Genomic DNA, 18,062 nt, shown 5'->3' with positions numbered 1-18,062 from the left:
TGGTTTCATTTGTTTTGAACATGCATACAAGTCACAATGGAATACATCACATCGTACAATTCACAGTTCCACATGTCCAAAAAGGAGTAGGAAGAAGCCACGCTTATTTAATCCTACCCCCCATCCATTTCATTTCAATTACTATACACTTGTTCACTTCCTGTATTTCAGTTAAAATGAATGAAGTCTTAATTACTAATAATTACTAATTCATTCAATTTACAAAAAGAAACTTAAAATACTTTGAAAACGAAAACAAATACAACAGCAGAAATGGATGAAACAGCTGTACTTAAAAAAAAAAGTCAAAATATTATGAGGAAAAAGTCGTATTCTAATTTTACAAGAATAAACTTTTAATGTTATGAGGACAAATACTGTCATTTTAGTAGCATGAAGTTGAAATATTAAATAAAAAGTGTTTTTTTAAAAGAAAGAATAAAGTCATACTACTACGAAAAGAAAAGTTACAAAGATTATTTAAGAAGAACGTTGAAATGTTTGGAAAATTAAAAAAAATACAAATAAAAAACGAGGACTAAAAGAGGACAGACCAAAGTTCATACTAATTATTTTTCGCTTTATCACGAAGCTGCGATGCAGTTTTTTTCTTGAAATACAGTATATACTGTATAACTTCTTAGCATATCCGCATGTGTTGTTTTACAAAATATCAAAGTGGCCTTTGCATCCTTTCATTTTTCATTATGTGGCCCTGGGTGGAAAAAGTTTGGACACCCCTGGTTTAATATGAAAGTTATTGTTATAGCATTATTGATTTATTCACGTTTACTTCGGTGTTGTTGCGAGATAGTTGTATCCAGCATGTTTCAGGTGCTAATCTAAAAGCACTGATGTCAGACACGGGTGGCTTGCAAATGTTAATAGATGGTCGGAACCATCGGCTACAGACACTCAAATGTCAGTCGTGTGTCTCACTAGAGCGGAACAAGAGAATAGCGATGGTGAGAGCACCATGTAGCGCTTCATTGGGCATAAGTGGCGCGTCTGAGTTGTGGTTGGAGCATAAACACACAGCAGTGCTATCACATGTCCACTCAAGGCACTCAAGCATCGTCAAACAGCAGCATCCAGTGTCAGCTTTTCATGCAAATGCACTTTAAATGCAAACACGCATCACATCCCAGGACAAGGGGAGGGGGTTACGTGCATATCCTCCTGACGACCAGTAGTTCAAATTTGTCTTCTGTAGAGGACATTTGTAAACCTAAATATGTCCCACCCAGTGCATCCAATCGCATTAACTCTTTCGTGCTCTATAGAGGACATTCAGAGCTTTCCAATGATACCAAATTAGTAGGGGTGGGGCTTTGTTACCTTGACTTCACTGTAGAAGAAAATGGCTTCCCTCAGTGCAAGCACTTTTTATGGGAAGAGGAACAGTAAGTGTTTCTTTCATACTTTTTATCAAACACATTTTCTCTTGAAATGCTGTTGGCATTTTATTTATAAGACTCTTCTGAACACGTTAAAGTGTTATTTGAGTTATTTTAAGTGTGTTTGAGCCTAGTATTCAAGTGTTTAAAAAATGTCCTCTGTAGTGGACATTTGAAGTTATTTCGTCCATTTTGCTCTTTTTTTCCCAAATGACAAGAAAGGGAGTCATTCTCAGAAGCAGAGGGAATTTTACTGCGGATTGTTGATGGAAACTCAGACGTTGAGTTACTGTATCTGATGAAGATGATCAAGATCCACTGTTTGAGGCAGAAATAGAGAAAGATAATTCAGGGAGCTCTGAGGAGGAAATTCAGGCAGGGCTAGCAGATGCAGAGGATTCAGATCAAGCAGCACAGTCCAGTCGGTGTCTACTATGGAGCAAGAATACAAAGTACACCTTGAGTTTATATTAAAAATTAAAATATGATTTTCTGTAATAATTGGGACTAATTTTAATGTTGTTTTTATCTCTTTATTGCTCCCAAGATTCAAATCCCAACACGATGATCCTCCCATTATTCAGAGCAATGATGCTGCTATGACACGCCAAAACTGGACCCCGGTGGATTATTTTAAGCAATACATTGATGACTCTGTGTTTGAAGAAATGGCCCTGTACACAAATCAGCGTGAAGTACTTGCGTCTGGAGCAATGTTAAATACCACACCTGAAGAACTGAAGATATTCTTTGGGAATTCTATTTACATGGGCTGTCTAGGATATCCTAACATTCAAATGTATTGGGCCTCAAGATTCAAGATTCAAGATTCAAGATTCAAGAGAGTTTTATTGTCATGTGCAAGGTAAAACAGCAGTTATACCATGCAATGAAAATCTTATTCTGTTCATTCTCTCAAGTAACTAGAGTGAAAATTGTGGCGGAATCCATGACCAGAAATCGGTTTTACAAATTGAGAAACTCCATCAAGCTCGTCAACGACCTTGATGTTTCAGATGAAGAAAAAACAAGTGATCTCTTGTGGAGAATCAGGCCCCTCTTGAGCAAAGTAAGGCAAGGATTCCTGCCAAGAACAGGAAAATTGTGCATTGACGAGCAAATGGTTCCTTTTACTGGTCGATGCCCAGTGCGCCAGTATGTACCGGGCAAACCAAACCCAACTGGACTATTTGTCTTGGCTGCACCAACTGGTCTAGTTTTGGATTTTGTGGTCTACCAAGGCAAGACAACTTTCACAGCTACAGGAGGAAAGGGCATCGGGGATGGGATGGTGGATGAAACACATGCATCAAGGTGTCGCCAATCTGGCTGCAACAGTAAAACATATGTTATGTGCTCCAAGTGCAAGATTTTCCTTTGTGTTTCCAAGAAAGGGAATTGCTTTTTGAAGTATCATACCAAATAAGCATAATAGAAGCAAAAGTGAAACAAAAGAAAAGACATGATGGACAGTTAGAATGAACACTTTATGTTGAACATAAAGTTATGTTATGTTGACAGTTTATGTTGAACACTTTATCAAGTTGACTTTTTGATATTTTTGTTGAACTAACTGTTTCACAATGAAGTTCCGTTTCCCCTGTATTGGGACACATCATAGCTTAAAAACAAAAATACAAATTTCAAAAATTTCTTTTGCAGTATTCCAATTACTTCTCATAGATTGGGGAATTTCAAAATAAATGTGATTGGACAACATTTTTTTTTTTCCTGGTAGTCAGGAGGATAAAAAAGCAACATACATTTGCAGTTGCGTTCCAGTCAAGTTTTTCCAACACAAGTGGCAATTAAAGAGACTATTTCAGGGAAGGGCCTCATAGGCCATCAATCATCTCGTGATGTTGACAAGCACATTAGTGAGCATAAAGCTTCCTGTGCATGTAATATCTTCACCCCTGTCTGCTAATGAATTGATTCTTTAACATGGCCAAACAAGCCGAGACATTCCCCGTTTTATTATATACATTTACGTTTTACACACAGCCCTCATTGATATCCTTCAAAGTCAATCTTTTTCACTCCAGAACACCACATTTTAAGCATTTTTGTACCTTTTTACATTATTATTGCTTGTTATGATCAAAATGTTAAGACCAGTTGAAAAATTGCAAAAATGTACATTTTGCACTTTTGGATCCTGAGAAGGTTGTAAGTAGAGTTTCAAGCTGCAAAAATAAGAAATGGGAGTGAGACAAGAAACATTTTGAGTGAGCAATTTATTGCAAAAAAGCATTAGTGTGGAATACAGTCATCTCTCGCTATATCGCGGTTCGAATATCGCTTCGTCACTCTATCATGTTTTTTCAAAAAATAATGAATTCATAAATGGTTGCTGTTTCACGGTTGACTATGGACGATTATTAGTCCAAAAATATTAAAAGACATGTTATATGTAATAGGGATGCTTCGATCATGGTTTTATGCTGCCGATTCCGATACCGATCATCCATGAGTGAAATTGTCAGATTCCGATACCGATCACATAGATTAATTGTAAATTTAGGATCCATTGGCTGTCCGTCAAGGTACGAGACCATCCTCAGCCAAAATGAAGGTTGTTACGGGTGCAGAGTGCAGTCCTCAAAGGACTCGTCTCCTTCAATACCACAAAATTGCTCGTTTGGAATTTATACGAGAGCACCAAACATGGGACATTGAAAGGCGGAAGAAAGTTTTATTCTCTGATGAGAAAAAAATGGAACCTTAACGGTCTTGATGGCTTCCAACGTTACTGGCATGACAAGGAGATCCCACATGTTTTTCCACACGGCACAATGGAGGTGGCTCCTTCATGATTTTTCCTTCAATGGAACAATGGAGTTTCAGGTTGTGCGGGGGCGTCAAACGGTACATTATGAAGTGATGTTGCAGGGGGCATCCCTCATGACTGAAGGCCATCGTCTGTGTGGTAATGCTTTTTCAACAGGACAATGATGTAGTTCACAATGCCCGCCTGACAAAGGACTTTTTCCAGAGGAATAACCTCACTCTTTTGAACCATCCTGCATGTTCCCCTGATCTAAATTCAATTGAGAACATTTGGGGATGGATGGCAGACAGTGGATGCTCTCCATGAAGCCATCTTCACCACCTGGAGCAACATTCCCATTAGCCTCCTGGAAACACTCGCATCAAGCATGCCCAAACCAGTTTTTGACCCCTTTTTTCAACATCCATCTATTTTCTATCCTCACTAGGGTCACGGGGGTATCCTGGAGCCTATCTCAGCTGACTTCGGGCGAGAGGCGGGGTACACCCTGGACTGGTCACCAACCAATTGCAGTTCACATATAGACAAACACAATTTAGAGTCGCCAATTAACGTAACATTTTGGAATGTGGGAGGAAACCGGAGAACCTGGAGAAAACCCACGCACGCACGGGGAGAACATGAAAACTCCACACAGAGATGCCCAATGGAGATTCAAACCCAGATCTTCCAATATTTATTGGTTTCAATTCATCATTCACACTTCCAAATGTACTCTAAATAAATAAAACAGACAGCATGTCAGTAAGTGGGAATAAAGAAATATACAGCGTATATTATAAATTCATCAATATTGTTAAACAAAAGATAGATTTAAAGCAATTATTTCCATGGAAAATAAAACAGCAATCTTATTCATGCATTTATCAAATCCAGTGAATGTGTAGAAGCATTGTTGCCCACGGCCCTTCTACAAAAACTGCAACTTTACCACAAAAAAGCTCTGCCTAAGACTCTAAGACGATATATTTCCACCACAATCTTATCATATCTTGCAGGATATAAAAAGGGGATTTCCTCGTCACAACATTCAGTACATAGTGTGCAGTATAACCCAAGTGAGTGCTTTTATTTCCATTCCTTCGTCTTACCAGCATAAAGAATCTGTCACTGACAACCATGTGACATATACACATACATCACTTCAACACACAAAAGGAGATAAAACCATGTCAGCATTGCACTGCCAGGAAAGCGAAAGAGAAATGAGTCGGAGTGCAAAGGTGAGTTGCTTATATGGAAATATGATACCTGGCAAGACGCACCCCCCCTCTTTTTTTTTTTTTAGCTTTATAAGGCCTCGCCTGCACAGGTTCCACAAACCAGACAAGCAGCAAGAGACACAGGTAAGCGACATGCAGACACAACACTTTAGTTAGATTCTTTGCATGCGCAAATCAATGAAAGATTGTGCCGTCAATTTAGAAATTGAAGAGAAATATGGCAGTTTTTTGTGTAGATTTTTTATTTATTTGTTTTGTTGTTGAGAAAATGGATGGATGGATGTTTTGTTGTTTTATTTATACATTGCTGTTTATTAGCGTTATTAATATGTGAAAGAATAATTATTTAAGTTGATGTTCTGTCTAATATAATTATCATATGCATATCAATTATGCATATCAAATATCAATTATCAATATGCATTTGCAAATCACGATTTTTCTCCATTAAAAATCTGCAATTGGAAATAAACTAAATATAAAATGTGACTGATATAAAATATGATGCCATGATCAAATAAATGTTTTTTTAAGGATATTTTTTTTAAAAAATTAATAATTGTATAAATTATATATATATTATACATATTAATATATCATTTAAATACACAATTACATAAATAATATCAAATATAAATCATATTTAAATAGCTATTAATATTAAAAATCTGTTTAATTAGTGTATAATGTTTTGCATTGAGCTTTAAAATGATATGGTAGACCACATATGACCACACATGCTGCAGGTTGACCACCCCTGATTTATATTAACAGAAAAACATGCATGCAAAAACACGCCATCAAGGGAATTATATGTGCAATCATACCATACATTCTAAACACTACTATATGCTCTTTAAATTTTAATTTGTATTTGTTAAGTTGAGCTGCATATGGAAACTGTCCCACAAAAAGTGGCCCAAAAAAAAACATCAAATAAAATGTATGGAATGCAGCAAGATCAAATGTTGTTTGCATTTGTTGGATTTCCTGTCATCCCCTCCAGTGTTTGCCGTAAGCCGTGAAAGTTTTGTTCAAGGTCAAAGTCTAACTAACATATGAGCAAACAAAGTCTTAGATAATAATAAAATAATATAATCCTTTTGTTGTTGGCTTTTTTTTTTTTATACAGAGTTGCAACCAAATCGAGTGCACCATGCGTTCCAACACGCCGTTCATCCTCTTGGTCTTATCGTGCCTCTGTCTGGCAATGGCACAAGGTAAAAAGGAAGACTTGTCTTGGTTATTATGGTGACGTGCAACATGCCACAGATGATAAAGAGAGGGCGGGAGGTGTGCTTTTATTGTCCCAGAGGGAGGACTTCATTACTTCCTGACTGCCACTTTATAACCCTTTACACTTGTACATCCTATTGAAACTGAATTAGTAAACATCTACTAATACAGCTACAATTATTTGTGTGTAATATATATATATATGCATATATATATGTATATAAAATCAGAATAAAATAATTACAATATATTTATATACATAATATATATAATATCTATATTTATAGTTATACAAATATATACATTGTAATATAATATATAAAATATATATAAACAAATACATTGTTTATTAGACATTATACATTGCATATTACTAGAAATAGCTCTTTGCGATACAGCTTATGTATTAGATTTCTATCTGTAAAAATAGAAAACAGTTCATGCGATCTATGAATGACTGTGAAACTATGAATAAAAAAATCATTTGAATGAGTTGTAACTTATAGGAATGCTAAATATGCTACGAATTTTTAAAATAAGGTTATATGTGTAGTAACTTTTCAGTTCCGTCTAAACTTGTATTAATTAGATATACATTTTGGTTACAAAAATACCTGGTTATTGTGTGATTTGTATATTTAGGCAGCTATTTATTTTGTATTCTTTATTATTTATCTATTTATTAATTGCAATTAAAAAATACTAATATTAAAGTTGAATTCAACATTCCTGGCAAAAGTATGGTACAGGGTCCGTTGGTGGAACGTGGCTCATGGCAGAAATAAAATAAACAAAAAAAATAGAGCAAAAAGGCATAATAAACTAGAAAAAGCTAAAATGTTGATACTAATAACTAATAACATCACAAAGATGTGTATATAAATGTATATGCATGCATAATGTATGTATATGTTGTTTATTATTATACAAAGTTTTTTTTATTATAAATATCCAAGGCCAGCTGAACAGCCCTGATGTGAATAAACAAAGACAAGTAGATAAGAGAAAAACAGTGAGCTGTATTATTATTATTATTATTATTATTATTATTATTATTATACATTATATTATTATAACAGTGGTTTATTTGGTTTCCAAAAATGTTGACAGTAATATCTTTGAGTGTTAATTTGTGAGACAATAAACATTTAAAAGCACACCTGCATTGTTTTGTGACTCACAGTCTTATTGGGAAGTTTGCACAGTCATATTTTTTCATTGAACTTTTCTTAAAATTGTTAAAATCTCGCCGCGTCTCGTGGACCCAATCGCCTGCATCGTCTCTTCTCGTGAATTGAGTGTCTTGTGGCATGCTTATTATGTATGTATTAATATTCATCATTCAGAATGAATCATAATTGTTAATTATCCTATGTTGTCTTTCCTTAAGTGTCCTATGACGACTGCTGCCTGTCGTATGTGAAAAAGTTGGACAAAAAGACCCAACAGCGTGCGGTCAAGTACAGGATTCAGGAGACGGACGGAGGCTGCAACATCCGCGCTGTCATGTGAGAGGCACACATCGCAAATTCACAACCCAAACACCCCTTAGGTCGTACAATTCAAAACTCATATTCATATTCAAAAATAATATATTATAATATATTTTTAAAAAGAGAGAATGCAATGTATGGTACACTACAAATTATATGAAGCAACAATTTGCTTTTATCATTAATGGGGGTTAGTTTATTTTTACACTTGCATGACATTTAAGACTGCAAAACAGCAGACCGCATGACGTCTTCATGCCAAGTGACTTACCTTTTCAAGTCGTAATGTACTTCTCCATGTCCGTCAACCCTGACCCTGGATCTTGAAATGCTTGGATTTTTGTGCAACTTTTGATAGCCGTTTTTATAGGAATGATTGTGCACAGACACCGAGTGGAAGGGTTGTGGGAGCATTTGAAGCTTTCACTGTGTTTTGCTCTTTGCACAAACACACGCTAACTGCTGCTACTGCTGTGTGTCTTTGTTCAGCTTCACTATGAGGAAAGGTCGCGTGTACTGCACCGACCCCCGACAGACGTGGGTGAAGGAACTGATGGACGCCATTGACAAGAAGCCCACTCCACATCCCAAGAAGAACACCCAAAAGGTCAAATGATTTTTTTTTTAAATGTATAAACTACTGCAATGTGAAAGTCAACAATTTGTTTTTGTTCTTTACAGCGCCAGAAGAACCGCTTGTTCAGCTAAAGGCGGCCTTTTTGAGGAGGAAGATAAAGGTCAAAGCTTGCACCTCTTAATGTGACCTTTTTGATGCATATACTTATGTGTGAATGGTGTTTTATGTCTTCCCAAAGAACATTTATCATCAAGCTGCTGTTATTAGATGGTGAAAGAGTGTTTCTGTTGGGTTTATGTGCAAACACAAATGGTAAAATGAGTGTCAAAAGGCTTTTCTGGTGTTAAAATTTGTATAGAACGTGATCTCTTGCCAAGCATTATTACAATAAAAAGTGAACTGTCAACTTTTTGTACTGTCCCAGTCTTGTTTTATAACAAGGCTTCACCAATACAATAGCAACAAACACAAATAATGGTGTTTTAGAGTGGTTAACGCCTTTTTACACTTGTGTGTCAAGTAAAAACGTTTCGCTATGCTGTTACTTGCGTTTTGTGACAAGATTGTTTGTCCATCTTTGCCTTTCACAAGTGTTTTACTGGTTTTAATGTTGAACTTTTTAAAATGTTTCTTTTGCTTTTTCCTTAGCTTCTTTTGACATCATATGCGAGACCTCACGATGCAGCAATTTGTTGTTTTACAGTGTCATGGCCCTGTGTGAAAAAGTGATTGCCCTCCTGTTAAAACATAACTTAACTGAGATTAATTGAGATGAAAAAGTTATGAAGCCACTTTTAAGGCTTCGGAACTGGTGAGAGCAATTATCCAAAAATGGCAAAAACATGGAACAGTGGTGAACATTCTCAGGAGCACAGCAACGACTCATCCAAGAGGTCACAAAAGACCCCACAACAACATCAATAATAAGCGTTGCTTCTTCCTACTCCTTTTCGGACATGTGAAACTGTGAATTGTAACATGAATCATGTAATGTTAACTGTATTCATTTTTGGAATAAATAACCATTAACATAAGAAAGACACTGGGCAAAAATGACCTGCATGGCAGAGTTCCAAGACGAAAACTACTGCTGAACAAAAAACACATTAAGGCTTGTCTCAATTTTGCCAGAAAACATCTTGTTGATCCCCAAGATCTTTGGTAAAATATTTTGTGGTCTGACAAGACAAAAGTTGAACTTTTTGGAAGGTGTGTGTCCCATTACATCTGGCGTAAAAGTAACGCCGCATTTCAGAAAAAGAACACCATACCAACAGTAAAATATGGTGGTGGTAGTGTGATGGTCTGGGGCTGTTTTGCTGCTTCAGGACCTGGAAGACTTGCTGTGATAAATGGAACCATGAATTCTGCTGTCTACCAAAAAAATCCTGAACATTCATACCTATGGACAATTTAGAGTCACCAATTAACCTAACATGCATGTTTTTGGAATGTGGGAGGAAACCGGAGTACCTGGGGAAAACCCACACACGCACGGGGAGAACATGCAAACTGAGATAATTGAAACCTGCAATAAAAGCCTGTTGTTCCAGTGATCAAGTGGAGTGCTTGTGTGTTTCACCGAACATTACTGACGCCTAGTGACCAGTGTAGAGTACTACATATCACAATGTATTTGGATGTATCCTCTGAATGCCTTATATTTGTACTTGTATTTTACTTCATTTAGCCATTTTTATGTAACATTTGCTTAAATATGCAAATGTGGTGAAAAGTAATGGGCCTATTCAACCACAAAAAGCATGACTTTGATATATTTTTGATTGATATATTTTTGAAAAAGTGTGATAGTTTCAAGCCATGAAATTCGAATCTCAAAGTGGCAAAGGATGATTGTATACAGGAGTCTAGTAAAAAAACCTTATTTGCTACTTTTGCTTGAAATCCTATGGAAAAGCCTGTTTTATTTGACCAATCGTCAAATGCAAAGAGCGCTACATGATGATACACACCACCGAGCGGCGCTCGCCCAGGTGTTTGAGTGGATTCTGTGCCTGCTTCATGCACATGTAGCTGGAGCCCACAGACTCCACCGACCTCCTCCTCTGGATGCGGTGCAGCAAGATGCGGTAGGCACCGGTCACGGGGCTCCTCAGGTCCATAGCGTGGTCCAGGAGGTGGAGCTCGCCGACGCCCAGATCTTCCAGCGCCGCTTTGACGTTTAAATCGTCGGCGCTGAGGATGCAGGACGGCTCAGCCAGGTGGGAGGGCGTCGGGCGACAAGCGGCATAGGGCTGCGGGTATTCCATACCTCTCATCCACTCGCTGGCCATGATCTTGGTTGCGCTGAAGCGTTCTGCAGGCACAGGCCTCAGCAGCCCCCTGATGACCTCCCTGCAGGGGTCAGGCACATATGGCGGCACGCTGTAGGAGCCCTGCAGGATGCATCGCCTCAGCCTTCCTGTGTTGACAGCTCTGAAGGGCATGGTGGCGGTCGCCATAAAGTACAGCAAGATGCCCAGCGCCCACATGTCCACGTACTGCCCCACGTAACCCGACTCCTTGAAGAGCTCAGGTGCGGCGTAGGGCGGGGAGCCACAGAAAGTGTGGAGGATGTCGTCGGGGCGGCAGGAGGTGCTGAAGCCAAAGTCACCCACTTTGATGCAGCAGGTGCTAGTGAAGAAGACATTCTCGGCTTTCACATCCCTGTGGACGATGTTGCTGTCATGCTGGCGAAGAGAAGATGCGCGTAACTACCAATTCCACTTTGCAAGTTTCACCACTGTTTGCTACCATCATGCGTTTAAACATGTGCCGTTTACTCGCAGGTACTGCCTGGCGTGTAGTCGGAGAGTTTAACAAGAATATTTCAGAAATTTCATTAATTTTCATGAGAATAAATGTGCGTTTCTTCAATCATTTCATACATATTTCATCAGGTTAGATTAAAATGTATTGTCATTACACATGCACAAGTACAAGGTAACGAAATTTATATCATCATCATTTATATTCATGTGTATATTTCTAATGTAATTGTATTTATACATTTTTTTCTTTTCTTTTTTTTGATTTACGTCCGGTATTCCTGCGTACCACTACATAGAGACCTCGTACCAGCAATGGCATTTGTACTGCAGTTTGAGAATCGGGCAACTAGAAAATACTTTTGTGAACAGTAACATCTTTCAATACCACTACAGAGCTAAATTTTTTCACATATTTGAAAAACAATAATGATATTCCATTGTCACTAATTAGATTTAATTCTCTTACTAATTGAATTTATTTTGTGGAAAGTAATTAGTAACTATAATTAATAACTTTTTTAAAGTAATTTGCCCAACATTTTTGATGCATACAATGTACAAGGAATACACATAAAATATATTTATTTAGAAATACCAACAAAATATAATATAGAAAGTAATATAATAATCATATTAATATAAATAGTATTAAGATTGATGTTAATGTTAATATTGTATTTTTAATGTTATAGTATGGGGGAACACTAGATTTTATTTTTTAACTAAAAATACAAAAATAATAATAATTATTATTATTATTACTACAATTAGAATTCAGTAACCTCATATAATTAGTAGTAGTAGTAGTTTTTACTTATAGTAAAGTACGCAAAAAAAAAATCTTCATATTTGCTCCCAAATGCTGATACAATGTGGGAATGCTTAGGTAAGATTTGATGACCTTATTGAGTGCTAATGTGCATATCTGTGGTACACAACCTCTCTGACTGTATCTGTATTCACTTTGTGCTTTTAATTTGATGTGGTTCCTGTTATAGGTTTACACAATACACAATAAATAAGATAAATTAGATCGTTATAGTGTACGTATGGTTTACTGGTGTGTTGATGACCAGCTAGTGCACTGCTAATTCTAGCTAATGCCAGCGCTGCTAACGTTGAATTGGCAGAAGCCCCAACATAGCTGTCCTCGGCTATGCCTGCCGTTAAGTAGCAGCTCGTACTGAAATTATGTTAATGTTATTTATTAATATTATATATTATTATTATCACTATTGTTACTGTTTATATTATTATTATAGCTATGTAATTAGCAGTCGTACTTTTTTACAGTATAATACACTGTATGGATATACTGTAAAGGGCCCCGTGACTTGAGAAAGGAGAAGAAGGAGCACTGTCCCAACCATCATGTCTACTTACCATGTGCTTCACAGCCGACAGCACCTGAGCAAACACCAACTTGCTCTCCAGGTCCGACAGGCGCCCCCTGGTGCTGATGCGGGAGAACAGCTCCCCTCCGCTGGCGTACTCCATCACCAAGTAGAGCCTCTTGAAGGTCTCCACCACCTCGTAGAGACGCACGATGTTGGGGTGCGCCAGCTTCTCCATGCAGGAGATCTCCGAGGCGAAAAGCGACTGCGAACGCTTGTCCAGGCGCACCTTGTCCAGGATTTTCACTGCCACTCTCTCTGACGAGAAAGAACACCAAATGATGCATTTCCAAGATGGGAATCTTCCTCACTCACCTTTGGTCAGGTCATGTATCCCCAGTCGCACTTGGGAGAAATTACCAGAGCCAATCTCCCCCCTGAGCTCATACAGCCCCACCCGACGTCCAAAGATGAGATCATCCATCACCCTTTCCGAGTGGCTCAGGTCATAAAAGGCCTTCCCGAAGACCGTGTGCTGCAGTGTATCCTGCTCCTCGCCTTTCTTCTGTTTCCTCTCCACCTTCTTGGCAGCTTTTCTGGAGGCCCGTTTCAAGATATTCTCGGGACATGGATGAGCCCCTGAAGGCGGGGCAGTGTTAATAATGCAAGATCAAACAGAGTCTCACTTTGTCGCTGTTTCAACCGGCGCACTTGCATACTTGGTCTTTTGAGTGCATAAATGTGTTCCCACTGAGGAGTACGGAAGTAGTACACTGCATTTTTTTAGATGTTACACTCAAAACACTTAAAACCGATGGTTGTGTGATAAATTAAACAAATAGTCCCAACTGCAAGATAAAGGGTGGAAGCTAGAGGCAAATCTGGATGTAATTATTAGGCTGTCTAGACTTTGAGAAGCGCTGGCTGAGATAAAATATTGAAATTATTTTTATTTTGATGAAGTGATGGGCAATTTTAAGCGAACAAACCAAGAATCAAGTTTATTTATAGTACTAAACATAATTAAGGTGCTCACTTTTTTGTCTCTCAGAGGTTATGTTTTTTTCCTACAGCATCTGTTGCATTACATGCAAATAATATGCAAATTAGATGTCATCTAGGGATTTCTAGGACAGCCAATAGCTACTTTTCTTACTGAGGAATTGACAACTGTGGTGTTAGTGCAATATCCGGTTACTTCTCAGTGTGAACTCACCTATGCACTGAAAATGCTAAGTGGAAGTGTGGAAGTGCGGCAATTGAAACACAGATTTTGTGTACTTACATGTTTTTGCTTTCTTCTTTGTCCGCCCTGAGTTGACGCCAGCGCTGTTACTGTTCAAATACATAACTACTAACACATATATGCCAACAAAGGAGAGTTAAAGGACAATAAAAAAAGAAGAAGAATGTGATCTAAAAGGTTGTGAGGAGCTTGGCCTGGGTGCAAAAGCAGGTGACGATCCCCACAGCAGCAGCTTGTAAAGTCGGGCTGGCGGGCTCCTCCCCTCCAGACAGGCAGCAGACAGGCTTTGCAGAAGCTTCCACGAAACCCAGACGTGAAAGTGCAGCCTGGTGCTGATGGAAGTCTGAAGTCCCAAGGATGGCTTGCATCTCAATGCAGGTCGCAGCTCGTTCAGCTTTCACGCTTTATTGGGGGGCCGTGATACATTTAGTGACCCTTGTGTTTTAATTGTAAAATTCTACTTTATTTATAAATGTACACTTATTTCTGAAATACACTTTTCAATTTTAATATAAAATTAAAATGATAAAATGATAAATTAATTAATATTTACACATGGTAATAATATGATACATTTAAAAGGAAATATAATGAAACACTAATAATATTATGATGCTTTGTTGTATTTACATATGAATATAAAATCATTTGAATGATGTATACGATTTTGTAAGTCAATAAAGTAAAAAAAAATACACCTGGTGCTGCAAAATGTTTTTTTTTAATACTCACAGATTTAAGAGAAGGGATTATTGTTTGACATATAATCCAACATGTAATTATAGTCAAACATGTTAATAATACATTTGAAATTCCTTAATAATTAATTACTTGATCATTAGTTAAGAATTATTAATAATAAGTGTTAATAATAGTTATTCTTTTAATTTATATAGCACTTTTAAAAGACAAAAGACTCTACAACAAAAAAAGTAGTGCATCTTAAAATAAAAACAGTCAAAATGAAAAGAGAATACGGAATTAAGAATTGGGTAGTCCGGTATTAAAAGCAATAAGGTATGGTAAGGTAAGGTGAATAAAGAGTTGCACTAAACTGTGCAAGGATGAAATTTAGAATTTTTCAGTTTTCCAGGGAGTTATTTTAACATAAGCATATAATGACATGTAATTACTGTACGATCTTGTTTTTATTCTTTTCAAGACAGTAACATAAACAAAAAAAAGTGCTTTAAATTGAGATTTTTTTTCAGTTAAGAGGCAAGGATTGTACTATTTTACTTTGAAACACTTTTGGCCGAAAGTGTGAAGAGACATTTTCAATATAAATAACTTCAACTGGACCATTTACAGAATTTTAACTTCATTCATAATCTCCACCACTGTCATAACAGCTTCCCACTGAGATGAAAGAAGGTGAACATAAACCGATATAACTCCCCCGACCCGGCAACACAGTGACCCAGACACTCATCATTATGACACCAGACAGTCTGCTGCATGTCAGCGCGTAGACGGCACACAGGCAGGATTTGTGCAGTCTGCGTCGCATGTTAATAAGCCGCGTATTCATGATGTGCAAGTATAATCCAATAATGTCCTGCTTGGTGGACGCGTCTGCACGTGCTACGTAAGTGTCTGAGTCTAATCACATTCAAGACCAGAAACAAAATGATTAAATGCCAAAGTTTGACACCCGTAAGTCATACTGACTTGAAATTTCCCATACAGCTATACATAACTCTAGGGTGTTTACCCCAATTGCCATGAAGTTTGGTACACACCTTTAGGGGACTGACAAGCACATGCGTGTAAAATTTGAGTAAGACTGAAGACATTCTCCTTCAGGATTTTTGGGACACAGCAGAATTCATGGTTCCATTTATCACAGCAAGTCTTCCAGGTCCTGAAGCAGCAAAGCAGCCCCAGACCATCACACTACCACCACCATATTTTACTGTAGGTATGTATATATTTATTTTCGGTATGATGTTCTTTTTCTGAAATGCAGCGTTACTTTTACACCAGATGGAATGGGACACACACATTCCAAAAAGTTCTATTTTTGGCTTGTCAGACCACAGAGTATTTTCCCAAAGGTCTTGGGGATCATCAAGATGTTTTCTGCCATGCAGGCCATTTTTGTCCAGTGTCTTTCTTATGGTGGTGTCATGAACACTGACCTTAACTGAGGCAAGTGAGGCTTGCAGGTTTTTGGGTGTTGTTGTGGGGTCTTTTGTGACCTCTTGAATGAGTCGTTGCTGTGCTCTTGGGGTAACTTTGGTTGGCCGACCACTCCTGGGAAGGTTCACCACTGTTTCCTCTATGGATTTCTGTATAATGGCTCTCACTGTGGTCTGGTGTCCCAAAGCTTTAGAAATGGCTTTATAAGTGGAGAAATTGAACTCCATCCATCCATCCATCCATCCATCCATCCATCCATCTATCCATCCATCCATCCATTTTCTATGCCGCTTCTCCTCATTAGGGTCGCGGGTATGCTGGAGCCTATCATGTAATAAGTCACAGGGATAACAACAGGTAGATACCTATCTATCTGTTTCTTTAAGGTTTTTTTTTTAATCATTGCGCCTGAACGTTTCCCGCGGCCCGGTGGTTGGGGACCCCTGCCTTACAGCATGCTTGGGGATATCCATCCATCCATCTTCTATGCCGCTTATTGCTTGGGGATGTGCTCTTTTACACATTTGAAAATACTGTCAGAATGCAACGATTATAGAATTGGCTTCTTTATTTTATAATGTAAGATTAATGTCTACATCAATAAATGCAACCGTTTAATCGTATCGTTTGTACACCTCATCAAATCATATCAGATCGTTCTGTTTTGAAAATAAATCGTTTTTGAATCATAACTTCAACTGTGCATCTAGATGCGTATCGAATCATTCTCCACGAAGAGATTGACATCCCTTATTATAGATAAAAACTTCTATCTGCGATTAATTATGAGTTAACTATGGGCAAAATGTAATTAATCAATTAATCGATTAAACATTTTAATCAATGGACAACACTAATATATATCTTAAAAAACAGTTCATAATTTCACAGATTGTATTAGTCCAACATTTCATGCTTTGCATTTTACTTTGCCACAAATGTGCAGCTTTCCAAATTGTATACTTTCTGTTGATAGTAGGAATATGTTATTTTAGGTGAGTATTGTTTTTCTTATTACTATTTTGTTGAGACAAAAGGTTTAAAATGAATATGGCCCTTTATCTATAACTTGTATTGCATATTGCAGTATTTGTCTTATTTTGCACAAAGAGCGTTTATTTGTTAAATGCAACCAGTGGCATCACAGTAAATGAAGCATCATGTGTTCATTGTGTTCATTGCACAACATTAGTTCGATGGAAGAGCTGCTGTCAATATTGGTATTGGTAATGAATATAACCAATATTGGCAATATTGGCATCGTGTATCGGTAAGAAAGCCAATATCAAGTATCAGTAATGCAACATTGTTGATACAGCTCTTGTATTGGGTTAAAAGAGTCCTTGACAGTGTAAGGACGTATGTCATATTGATATTACAAATAAACCATACATTCCAGCTCAAACTGAGCTTACAATTGAGTGCATTTATTCAATGACACTGCAAGAACCATATCATTTCTGTCAGAACCATATCATTTCCAGCTAGCAACTATAGTACTGGTGGTGGAATGGCATCCAGTTGCAAGTATATTATAACTTAAAGTGGTTATGTAAACCCTGCTGTATATTGAGTCGGACAGAATGTGTGAAAGCCAGTTGGTGAGCGAGAGCGTTTGACAAACCGCATAATTCAATCAAGTCATCACCAGGACAGCCGTGTTTTAACCCAGGCGGGCGTGTGGGGCCTTACGATGGAATCTCTAGCGTGATTTGTTGGGGGGGAGGGGGGGGGGGGGGTTTGCGCGTCGCATGAAAAGAGTCTGCAAGTGAAACCCTGTGGCCTTGATCAAGGTGTCTGAGTTGCTGACGATGATCCGTTGATCCCCATCAAAATGAGGGGATGACATCAG

The 18,062-nt window shown here is 37.8% G+C and overlaps 2 protein-coding genes across 2 annotated transcripts; one reads left to right on the top strand and one right to left on the bottom strand.

The window, feature by feature from the left end:
- The first annotated feature begins 5,498 nt into the window (after window positions 1–5,498).
- On the top strand, window positions 5,499–10,255 carry ccl25a (chemokine (C-C motif) ligand 25a). Its single transcript, XM_054764663.1, has 5 exons — window positions 5,499–5,534; window positions 6,544–6,631; window positions 8,038–8,155; window positions 8,630–8,747; window positions 8,822–10,255. The coding sequence occupies exons 2-5, from the start codon at window positions 6,568–6,570 to the stop codon at window positions 8,846–8,848; spliced, it is 327 nt and encodes a 108-aa protein (XP_054620638.1). The 5' UTR covers window positions 5,499–5,534; window positions 6,544–6,567; the 3' UTR covers window positions 8,849–10,255.
- Window positions 10,256–10,574: 319 nt separating this feature from the next.
- LOC129177137 (serine/threonine-protein kinase NIM1) lies at window positions 10,575–14,361 on the bottom strand. The gene is made up of 4 exons (XM_054767934.1): window positions 14,108–14,361; window positions 13,198–13,461; window positions 12,872–13,140; window positions 10,575–11,407 (listed from the first exon to the last, which is right to left on the bottom strand). The coding sequence occupies exons 1-4, from the start codon at window positions 14,169–14,171 to the stop codon at window positions 10,673–10,675; spliced, it is 1,332 nt and encodes a 443-aa protein (XP_054623909.1). The 5' UTR covers window positions 14,172–14,361; the 3' UTR covers window positions 10,575–10,672.
- Between the last annotated feature and the right edge of the window lie 3,701 nt (window positions 14,362–18,062).

This window comes from Dunckerocampus dactyliophorus, chromosome 2 (assembly GCF_027744805.1).
Source record: "Dunckerocampus dactyliophorus isolate RoL2022-P2 chromosome 2, RoL_Ddac_1.1, whole genome shotgun sequence".
NCBI lineage: Eukaryota > Metazoa > Chordata > Actinopteri > Syngnathiformes > Syngnathidae > Dunckerocampus > Dunckerocampus dactyliophorus.
Note: the sequence above shows the minus strand (reverse complement) of the source record. Positions and strands in the feature narration are given on the sequence as shown.